The 12172-nt window shown below is 37.1% G+C and overlaps 1 protein-coding gene across 1 annotated transcript in view; it reads right to left on the reverse strand.

The window, feature by feature from the left end:
• LOC125241680 (inhibitory POU protein) overlaps positions 1-12172 on the reverse strand; it is a 107996-nt gene that overhangs the window by 28995 nt on the left and 66829 nt on the right. Inside the window, 1 exon segment of the mRNA XM_048150257.1 lies at positions 8130-8186. Coding sequence (XP_048006214.1) covers positions 8130-8186 — 57 coding nt within the window.

Genomic DNA, 12172 nt, shown 5'->3' on the forward strand with positions numbered 1-12172 from the left:
TTTTGCCCGCGGCTTCGCACGCGCTAGAAAGAGACACAAAGTAGCCTATGTCACTCTCCGTCCCTTCAACTATCTCCACGTAAAAAATCACGTCAATTCGTCGCTCCGTTTTGACGTGAAAGACAGACAAACAAACAGACATAATACACACTTTCCTATTTATAATATCGGTATGGATAATTTGTTTTCTCAATTTTAAAATTTAGTTTTCAATATACAGGATGAAATAGAAGCGACTGTTCAAGATTTGCGTAGCGACTTTTGAAGTAATAAATAAATATAAATAAATAAATATTATAGGACATTCTTACACAGATTGACTGAGGCCCACGGTAAGCTCAAGAAGGCTTGTGTTGTGGGTACTTATATACATAGAAAACATCCACGACTCAGGAACAAATATCTGTGCTCATCACACTAATAAATGCCCTCACCGGGATTCGAACCCGGGACCGCGGCGTAGCAGGCAGGGTCACTACCGACCAGCAGCGAAGTAATAATGAACAACTTTTATTATGAGACCAATGCTGAAATAGCGAAAAAAATTGGGCTGTTCCATAGAAATGAGCTGCACCATGACAGTGGAAATGTATGAGACAGCCAATTTTTTTCCCATAATAAAAGTTGTTCATTATGACCCCAAAAGTCATTATGGAAACTTTGAACGGTTTTTTATTTCATTTTATATTGAAAATAAGTTTTTTTGCCAAAAATGTCATTTTTGGCACAAGCTTTTATCGTCGACTGTACCTTTCTTTCAACAGTCATCTACTGTCAGTCATATTATGTACTTTGACATCCACACGCCTTCGTCAGTTTTCCGTGATCATGAATATCATGGTGCATGCAACTGCTTTGAAATATCGGCAGCTCGACAAAAATCAAAAAGGTAATCACGGTCTATAATCCCGGTCAATATAAGTTTAATGAAAATAACCGTGAATCATTCAAAACTCTTTAGTCATTACTACTCTCCGCGACGTTTCTAAAAACCCTTTACTCGATGGGGATACGACGGTTCATAACAGAGTTCCTATGACCACCTTTCTGCTCCATCATCAGATCAGCTCCATGATACCATAATATTGCATTGCCACGTGATTTACATACCTATGTGTGCAAAATTTCATCTCAATCGGAAACCGAGAAGTGGGTCAAATTTAGCTTATACGTTTTGACGCACAATACTAACAAGGCAAGTTGAATAAAAGCCTAAGTATATTTAAGCGTAAGCGTAAAGTTTTAACACATCAAGTTAAGAATATGGACCAAACAGTCAAAACTGAAAAGTAACGTTTTTAATCCTGTGTCGAGAGATGGCAGTATACATATATGCACAGTGACTACAAATTTTACTATGACAGTAATAGGCTAGTTTCCTACTAGTCAAATCAGCTTCTTCTTCTTAAGAACTGTCAAAACGATTTGCTAATAAGAAATTCTTATGAAATACTGAGGAGTGACGTCACGACCAATTCATTTACTTTATATCTTTCTCTATGACTTATTAAATATAAATTATGTTAAAACATAACCACTGTCCATATTTTTCTTCAACTATGTGATCCTCTTTGCAAGTACCAAATGACAACAACTTATACTCTGTCAAACAAGTCTGTCAGTAAATAAGAACTAAGAAAACTATAGGATGCGTCTTTGTTCTTATTTACTGACAGACTTGTTTGACAGAGTATAACGTCTTTACTTACATGAAACATATTTTACGGAATAACCAACCACATTAATTCCGGACCCCCTACCCTGTAAAACTCCACTTATGAAATGACGGAACTATTTCATTGGTCCCAACGGCGGCCATTTTTATTATGGCTCTCGTAAACTAGCCGACGGTTATGGCTTGTATTAATAAATTTTATTTCTGCTAGTTTCCGTGTTTCTGGCACTTTTTGGAAGATATGTGGGTCAACCGTTGGTGAAGGAAAGTAATGGTAAATACTTAGCTGCACATGAGGCTTGAAACTGATATTGAATAAAACCGAAACTGTTCAATATTTAGAGTTATCCGATATTCGATGTCGGACCGATATCCCATACATTACAGGCGCCATCTTGGATTTTTTCCATTGAAATCCTTCCGAAATCGGATCAGACAATGTCAAAACAGTCTTACGTAGTACTCATGCATTTAACTTAAATACTAATATGGCTCTGCGATCCAAAGAGACTCTTGGGTTACAAACTCATGTATTTAGGTATCATTAATCATACAATCTTGTTTTTACTGTTAGTAGACTGTATTATTTGATAGCCATAGTAAAATCTGCGTTGACAACACATAGTGGGTATTTATAAAGTTAATTGTATTAACATAAAAAAAATAGTATCACAAATTAAAGTCAGGCCTATTGCAATTTTAACACATCAAGTTAAGAATATGGGCCAAATTGTCAAGACGGAGGTTTGAAGTTCTAATCCTGTGTCGAGAGATAGCAATCTACTAAACTCGACTCGATCCTAGTTCAATATAACGGTGCTGTAGCCGAATGGCATTTCTGCGACGCGAAACAAAAACGAAACGCCGCGAAAGGTAGTCTGGCTCTGTCGCGCCAATAAGCAAGAGCGATAGAGAAGATATCTACGAGCGTTTCGTTTCGTGAGCGTTTTTGCCATTCGGCTACGGACCCTGATATCAGAGTGCTTCAGCACTAGCGCTATCTATGTAGCCATAGAATAATTAACATCATTTAGGCGCCCACATGTAATGATTTTTTTTATTTGTTCTTTTTCAAGTGAAATAAATATCATACGCGATATACTTGTGGTTTTTTCTTTCGTGTATAATATCTAATTCAATTTATAATCAATTTATAATACAAATACTCTTTATTGCACACCTCAATACAGGAAACAGCATAGTAAGTATAAACAACAAGTTAAGAAATAAAAAAAGACGCGGTCTTAAGTATCGCTAAAGAGCAAAATAGACCACGTAATTAAAGCTAAAAACGCTCACCTAATTTATAAATAGCACTAAATCTAGGCTTATCCACCTCGTGCAGTTATAGAGGATGTTATACTATAATATAATCCGTAACGCTTGCGTGCGAGACTGTACGGCGGAAATCCCACCTTATACAGGTAGTTATAATACAGGGTGGCTTAAGAGACGAGCTGAATTAAGCTTACGTATTGAGGAAGTTATATGTAATTGTATCGTACCAGATATTCATGAGATTAGCGTTAATTTATTTTTACAGTGAAAAAACTTTTTTTATACTACGCGTATGAAAATATTGTGTATGAAAATATTGTGCCATAAACACAATAATTTCAAATGTGATATTTCATGTTCTTTAGTGCGTTTTCACATTATACGATCCGATATCGGATGTGGGACCGGTAATATATAATAAAGGCATCATTAGGGTTCTGTAGTCAACTAGGAACCCTTATAGTTTCGCCATGTCTGTCTGTCTGTCCGTCCGTCCGTCCATCCGTCCACGGATAATCTCAGTAACCGTTAGCACTAGAAAGCTGAAATTTGGTACCAATATGTATATCAATCACGCCAACAAAGTGCAAAAATAAAAAATGGAAAAAAATGTTTTATTAGGGTACCCCCCTTCATGTAAAGTGGGGGCTGATATTTTTTTTGACATCATTCCTACATATTCCTACTAATCTGAAAACGCTCTAACGTTTACCGCATTTAAAAACGTGAAACTTTCTGCATGTACATTCTGCGGTCGTAGCACAATAGTTTGATAAACTTTATCACATCGTTGCGTCCCTGTCGCACTTACAAAATGGTGCGAAAAGGACGGCCTGTCGCACTTCAAGACCTTATTGTCACTTTCACTAATTTGCGGGTTTTGTTAACCCTGTGTGGTGACGGGTTAAGAATTTCACCGCCCCCTTTCTTCCCGTGGGTGTCGTAGAAGGCGACTGTGGGATGGCTGGCAACCTGTCACTGCAATGTCACAGTTTTCGTTTTCTTTCAACCCCTTATTTGCCAAGAGTGGCACTGAAGCTTTAGTAGTTTCATGTGCTCTGCCTACCCCTTTATGGGATACAGGCGTGATTGTATGTATGTATGTATTAAAGAAACACAGATTTACACTTACATTCCCTAATGATTTACCTGTACCTTTGTATTTTTCAATTATATGATTGAAAATTTACCACTTTTTGTCTAAAATAACCGTAACCAATGATTAACCGGTTATCGGTTATTTATCGAGCAGAACCGTAAAACCGGTTATGAAATTCGGTGGCTTATTGCATTCCGTACTGTCGTTATATCATTTATCGCGCGACTGCCACGGTTGGCTTGCCTGGCTGCTCACGTCTCATAATCCACCCTGTATAATCAGTAGCGCTTGTGTGCGCGACTGTACGGCAGGATTAGCATGATGCGCTGTTACCGGCACATTACTGCGATAATCCTAAGTTTAGCTTCAAAGGTTTATGTACTATATAGAGGACATTAGTAAAACTGTTATTTACGTTAAGCTATATTACTGCACTAGCTGAGTAATGAGCTCATTACGCAAATATGTCAAAAATTGCAAGTTTCTAATGGGTTGGCAACGCGCACGTGATACTCCTTGAGTTGCAGGCGTCCATAGGTCACGGTGACCGCTTTCTATCAAGCGGACCGTATGCTTATTTTCCACCGACGTAGTTTAAAAAAAAATTAAATGACTATATGTGTCGTCGAAGCAACAATGCCTGTGATGATATGTATCTACTGTAAAACGTCGTATGATACACGTGCGGAGCATTGGAAAAAATCGTCACTACTTTTAAAAAAACTTGTATCTTCGTATGTCAATGAAAAGAAAATTGTTGTAAGTATGTATGGAATGCATATAGACTTACTGCGTTTTAACTTTGAGGAACAGCGTGAGATACGAGATTTTTTAAAAGTAGTGACGAAATGGACCAGTTATATTTGCCCCCCAGTTAGGGATTGCAATCCGGTCCGGCGGATCTGGTAATCCGGCCGGATCCGGTGCTTTTTTCATGCTACCGGATCCGGTGAAATTCGCCGGATCCGGTAATGTAACTAAATTTAAAATAGTACAAAAAATTAAATTTACGCCAACATTCGAACGTTGCTCAGCGGGGGATTGCAACCCAGTCGAGATGTGCCCCGCTGTATATACCTTACTAACAAGGCAAGTTGAATAAAAAAAAAAAAAAAATTGTATAAAAAAAAGCCCTGTGTAGAAACAAACCACTGACATTTCATATAAAAACGCGGAGTTAATTGAAAGCAGCCGTATCGTGATATGTCAATCCCTGTGTACAATCAAATGTATCCGAGCGGCGGAGGTAGCCACAAATATGTGGACACGCAATGCAAGTGCGATTTTACATTATCCGATCCGGTATCGGATGTAGACAGAATGTCAAAGATGGCGCCGTACTTGGGCCATTTTTAGGGTTCCGTAGTCAACTAGGAACCCGTATAGTTTCGCCATGTCTGTCTGTCCGTCCGCGGATAGTCTCAGTGACCATTAGGACTGGAAAGCTGAAATTTGGGACCAATATGTATATCAATCACGCCGACAAAGTGCAAAAATAAAAAGTGGAAAAAAATGTTTTATTCAATAAATAGTGAACCTGTCACTGCAATGTCACAATTTCATTTTCTTTTCAACCCCTAATCGTTGCACTGAAACTAAAGCACTTTCAGGTGCTGTGCCTACGACTTCTGTGAATACAGGCGTATAAGCATGGTCGCGCGATAAATGATAAACCATCAGGCCGTCCCTTTCGCACTATTTGTAAGTGCGATAGGGACGGCCTGCGTGCGTATCCGAATGCATAAACGCTCACGCAAACGATATATATCTCTATCGCTCTTGCGTATTGGCACAGTATAATAAAGAGTACTATCGTACAGTATGGCCACTCCCGCTCCCCGCTGAAAGTGCCGCCCACCCCTTCTCGGTTACCTCACAGTTACCGCCTGTCAAAAACGCGACCAGTCGACCTGTCATATCTCACTCATACAAGCATGGTACGCTTTCACCTACACGAGCTTAGAATGTGTGCTAGGAACACGCTTCTTTCATATATTTGATCGCCAGTGTCCGAGGTGTGGTATTGGCGCGACAGAGCCAGACTACCTTTCGCAGCGTTTCGTTTTCGTTTCGCGTCGCAGAAATGCCATTCGGCTACGGGGCCTGATGTTTTATCGTTTATCGCGCGACCATGATATCGGTGCATGCTTAACTGCCAAGCGTTAATTTATTGTAGGTATGTTTTCACCACACTAACGGGTAAAGGCTTACTTTGCCATTCGAAAACAGATAGCAAAATTGCATTTTATCCACAAGAGTGCAAAGTAATTTCATACAAATTTTAACTTGATGCCTTAAGCTAGGTGATAGAATTTACCAATAAATGATGATTTTGAATAAATCGATGGATTTGATTAAGTTTGATGTTTTATAGTCAGTATTTTGTTCGTGTTGTTGTGGCGAAAACTGTTGTGTTTCACTCGGTGGCAAAGTTTGTTTAACCTTCGTGCCTTGATACCCTCGCAACGCTCAAGATTCCACTTTTTGAACCACTCGCTACGCTCGCGGTTCAATATTGTAATATTTCGCTTGCTCGGGTATCAATATTGGCACGTGCGGTGAAACAACTACTTTGCCCCTTATAAAACAAATAACTATTGCATGTTCCTATGTAATAAATAAATAAATATTATCTAGGACATGTCTTACACAGATTGACTGAGGCCCACGGTAAGCTCAAGAAGGCTTGTGTTGTGGGTACTCAGAAAACGATATATATAATATATAAATACTTACGTACATAGAAAACATCCATGACTCAGGAACAAATAACTGTGCTCATCACACAAATAAATGCCCTTACCGGGATTCGAACCCGGGACCGCTGCGTAGCAGGCAGGGTCACTATCGACTGCGCCAGACCGGTCGTCAAAAAAATGTGTTCCTATGTATGTATGTTAATAAGAATCGGATATTTTATTAAAGGATCACTAAAAGTATTTACTGATAGTCCATCTATCAAATTAAATACGCTTAAACTATTTTAACCCTCAACATTTCATCATAATTAATACCTTACCCAATACCCAATACAACGGGTTAAACCTTAAATTTAACTAACCATTGTAAACTCTACGTCTCGCAGAATAAAGTTCAAAATGAATCCTTTGACGTCATAATACGATTTACATTATGAGACATGAAAATTATACAAATATTCATCTAGATGTCACCAATAATTGGTACTAATTTAAACTTTATTCCAATTGTATTAAGGTTGGTATTGCAACAAGCTATTTCGCAGTCTCATTTACCGATGTCAGACACAATGACGATATTAATTTGACGGTTAAATTTGAAATTCGAACAGAATCTTTTTCAAAAGTCGTATCTCGTATTTGTGTTGTTGGATTTTGAATTTTATGACTAGTACGGATAAGGACACTGTTTCTTTGCGATTTTGATTTCGATCGAGTTTTTCGATCAGAAAATAAGTGATTTTGAGAAGATTGACGTACGTACAGTCACTCATGATACAAATAGTTTCATTAAAAAAGTTTTCTAGAATAACTTTCGTGAAATTCACACTGTTTCCTGTATATTTTGACGCAAAGGTTTGCACTGCCAGCGCTCGAGCCAGCTGCCCAAAGCCATCCCTCGCCGGCTTCATAATAATGCGTTGCCATGGTTACAGAGCCAAACTATGCCTTTTCAATAGGGAACTTGACTGTAGTTAAAATAAAATATTTTATACCATGCACGAAATAAAGCATCAGATAATTATTAGAAAAACATAGTCCGAAGTTATTTTTAAATCCAATTTCTATTTAATAAGTCCGGTAAAAATATATAAAGTAACTGAGTTGACCGTGACGTCACTCAATTCGATTTCATATAAATTCCATATTAGCAAGTCGTTCAAATTCGTTTTGACAGTTCTTAAAAAGAAGCTGATTTGACTAGGAGGCAAGTAGCCTATTTTTTCGTTACTGCGCGCGTGCGCGAGAAGACGGCGGGGGCTGGCTTTGGGGAATAGAATTATGTAGGGTTTTAATTTAAAGATCTATGCACGACCCTGTATATGACGAATAACAAACAGTTCGTGAGTAGAAAAAATAAATTAAAAAATGGACTTACATTGTGCCTCGGCGACCAGGAGTTACACATCAGTGAGGCATCCTCCAGTATCCGGCTCTGCAATAGAAACCACAGTTTGTTCAGATATTTATGGTTCTATACTTAATATTAAAATTGCATAAAAGTTTCTGTCTGCCTGTCTAAATTTTGCGTTGAACCAAATTACCCTTAACTGAATCTTTTAAGGCACGGTAGGTTCTGTACTTTCTTTTGATGTAGTTTGATACACGCAGATTTTATTCTGGAAGTCTTCCTTTAAGTGGATTTTTTTTTCTTACTGAAATTGAGAATATTTAGACATAGCCTGGTATTTGATATAAACATTTTGCTCAATTTGAATGATTGCTTTTATTTTTTATCAGGCGCTATCTTAAATAGTTATATCAAAAGCTATTTTATGGCAAAAGTGTTACTATAACTTTTTAGAAAAGCATATTTTTTTTTTAGTATGAATAGGCAGACGTTTGACCACGATCACACCTGATGGTAAGTGATGATGCGGTCTACGGCGGATCACGCTTACCTATGAGATACCTATTTACTCTTGCTATTTACTATTTAATTTGGTTTAGTGGACTTTTTGATGCTTTAAATTAAGTAGGTATTTAAGAAATGAAATGAAATGGACATGAATCGTGTTTAAGCAAAATAGTTAAATTTTGGACGTAAGTAAGTACTAACTACACGCCTTTTTGGATTTTTGTTTCACACAACGGTTGACTGATGGTAAGCCTAAGAGAGTTATTAGCTTCGCTCGCGTTAGATAGAGACAAAATGTAGCCTATGTCACTTTCCATCCATTCAACTACCTCCACTTAAAAAATCACGCCAATTCGTCGCTCCGTTTGGCCGTGAAAGACGGCCAAACAAACAGACACACACTTTCCCATTTATAATAAGTATCGTAATTATCGGCACGAAACTGACAGCGAGTTAATTTTTGTTAACAACTTACGCTAATTGGGGGGTTCCAAATTCTGAAAATGCTCAGCTCCGTTTCGTCGTGAAAGACGGACAAACAAACAGACACACACACACTTTCCCATTTATAATATTAGTATGGATTAGTAATTAGTAATAGTAATATTAGTAATTATTAGTAATTAGTATGGACAAATGTTATTTTTAAACAATAAGTTTTTCTTGGCTTCAGAGATTCTGTAGTAGTTTTTGACAATTTAAATAGTCGGCCTATTTTCATTCCCTTTTATTAAATTTCTTGATTGGCTAACAAAATTAAAAGCTTTCGATGAAGATATTTTAAAAATAGAAATTAATTAATGTATGACCGAATTGGACTTTAACTTCACTGCTAAAGTAATTTCACTAATTTACCCTAATTTTGTATAATCAATTGAATAATACAACGGAGACTAAAAAATATCAGACTGACAACCTCTATTCAACGCAAGACTTATACCGGGTGGGACTTATAACCTTTTAACCACCAAGAAGGCACCTTATACTGGTCCAGAAAATCGACATTAAGGTTTAGTAAAAGTCGCCTGGTTTTCGAGATTTTCACACTTTTTAAAATTTTAGGTGGTATTAATTACCGGGCAACCTGTATATTTCCGTATAAACAGATGTTTAAAATCTATGAAAATAATGTACCTTGGAATAACTAATATTTAAGAATATTATTCACTATCGACTAGATGGCGCTACGCCTTACCCGTCATCAGCACACCGCACCCTCGTTGAGCTCTGGCAGCCTTACTCACCGGCAGGAACACAACACTATGAGTAGGGTCTAAGTGTTATTTGGCTGCGGTCTTCATTTTACTTTGACAGTAACTCTCTCTATCCTCTTCTCTTTGTATCGTATATACAAGATCGATTTAATACCGGACTCACAAAGCCCATACAAAAAAGCGTACTCTCTGTAATGTATGGATGGGCCTTTTAGGCTTAAAACTAGATGGTGAAAGTGGCCAAAATCATATCTTCCCCAAATATTTTTGCGTGTTTTTATTTTTTGTAAGAACAAATGACATATTTCTTTATTTTAAAGTCATAATATCACGTCAATACACATTTAAAAACAAATTTTAGACATCATCAGTGTAGTTATGATAGTATTTAATAGGTGGCGCTAAAAAATCGAGGTACGATTCTTAGTATGAATTATGTACAAATCCTATACATATAAATAGTCCTTAGTACATAGCACTATGATGCCTGTGATGTATTATACCGAGTTTACTACGAATCAAGGTACAGAAGTGTCCGAGAACAGAAAATTTCAAAGCTGCAGCTGTTTTTAAAATCCATCCGATATGTTCGCTTACAATGAGGATGGATTTGCTTGTATTTCAGCTAAAAACTTTATGTGCTTAGTTAAGTTATCATAGCACTGTGACAAGCGGCAAAGTGGCGATTTTTGTCACTAAATTGACACATATTTTTGCCAAAAATGTTATTTTCTTTTCATAAAAGCTGAAAATTAGCTTGAAAATCGTTGTTTTCTTATAAAATAATGTTTCGTTTTATATCCTGTGGAAGACTTGGAGCTACCTGTTGGATCGATTTATCTATAATTTTCTTTTGAACACTTTCATTTCATTTCATCTGACCTTCCAACCCGAAGAGTAACTAGGCCTTATTGGAATTAGTCCGGTTTCCTCACGATGTTTTCCTTCACCGAAAAGCGACTGGCAAATATCAAATTACAGTACAAATAAAAGATAATCACTCCCATGTAAATAAAAGAGACACGGCGATGTTTATAGTTAGGTACTCGCGCCGTGTCTCTTTTATTTGCACGGGAGTGATTATCTTTTGTTCGTTTTTATAGCCGATAGCTCATAGCTTACATATTTTTGGCACTTTGTCCATATCGTATTTTAATATTTTGACTGTACAACGAAGAATTCCGCGTCTTATGAACTTAAGACAATACGGTAGGGCAGGTCGAAACTTCGGAGGGCCATCTGTACTGAAAAACGTCGTATGATACACGTGCGAAGAGGCGTAACTCGTGTCGATTTAAAACATTCCCTTCGGTCGTGTTTTAATTTATCGCCACTCGTTTCGAACTTCCTTTTTTAAGCACTTGTATCGTAATGTACTATTATCTGTCCGACGTTTTGATTTTTATGATATTCTGCTTTTTAAAGACTCTAGAGTCAATCAAAAATTTCCAAAAACGGCCTTTTTCATTGTGGCGCAAAAAAAGGTGTGATACTCAAGATTGGTAACAATTAACCAAAAAAGCTAAACGGTCCGACATAGATTATTTCATTGTTATTCAGATTCTCAAATTTCGTACCGATTGATAAGTTTTGAAGGAGGAAAGAGCGGAACCTCGATTTTAAAGATTTTTTTGAAATATCTTTTGACTGAGTTGTTCTTAATAGACAATTTTTTTTCGATAAATCTAGTTAATAACACTTGTATATTTAACTAAAATTCCCAAGTTGAAAGGGGGGCTCCTTTCCATTTAAGCATTTTAGCTACCGTATCCTTTTAACGTTCTTCATGACTTCTACTCCCTGGCAATTTAAAGACGGCAGTACGAAACCTACAGTTTAGTATAATGATACCTTCAAATAATTTATTATTCAACTATGGGACATAGCGTGGCTACGTTAAAATACACGCAAAGGGCATGCTTGTGTGATTTCTACTATTTGTGAAGTATCTACATGACTTTTCGACGTTTTAGAGGACCGTAAGGGTCTCCCCAAATCACAAAAGAACTTTATATTAAAGACTTTCTAGGAAAATTATTTTAAACTTGATAGGTTCAGTAGTTTTTGAGAAAAATACGGAAAACTACGGAACCCTACACTGGGCGTGGCCCGACACGCTCTTGGCCGGTTTTTTTTTATTTTGATTTTTTTAGGGAAGTTTAGGTCAATTGTACTCAGAATCACGAGTATAGGTACTTTCAATTTCACTCTGAGACAAAAAGTGTCCCAGAATTTCCATACCTTTTTGTTACTTTCCTCTTTTGTTACCCCACACAATATGTACGGAAAATGGTAACAAAATAAGAAAAAATCGTATGGGACAATTTTTTTAACTACTAGGATTGAAAA

This window comes from Leguminivora glycinivorella, chromosome Z (genome assembly GCF_023078275.1).
Source record: "Leguminivora glycinivorella isolate SPB_JAAS2020 chromosome Z, LegGlyc_1.1, whole genome shotgun sequence".
NCBI lineage: Eukaryota > Metazoa > Arthropoda > Insecta > Lepidoptera > Tortricidae > Leguminivora > Leguminivora glycinivorella.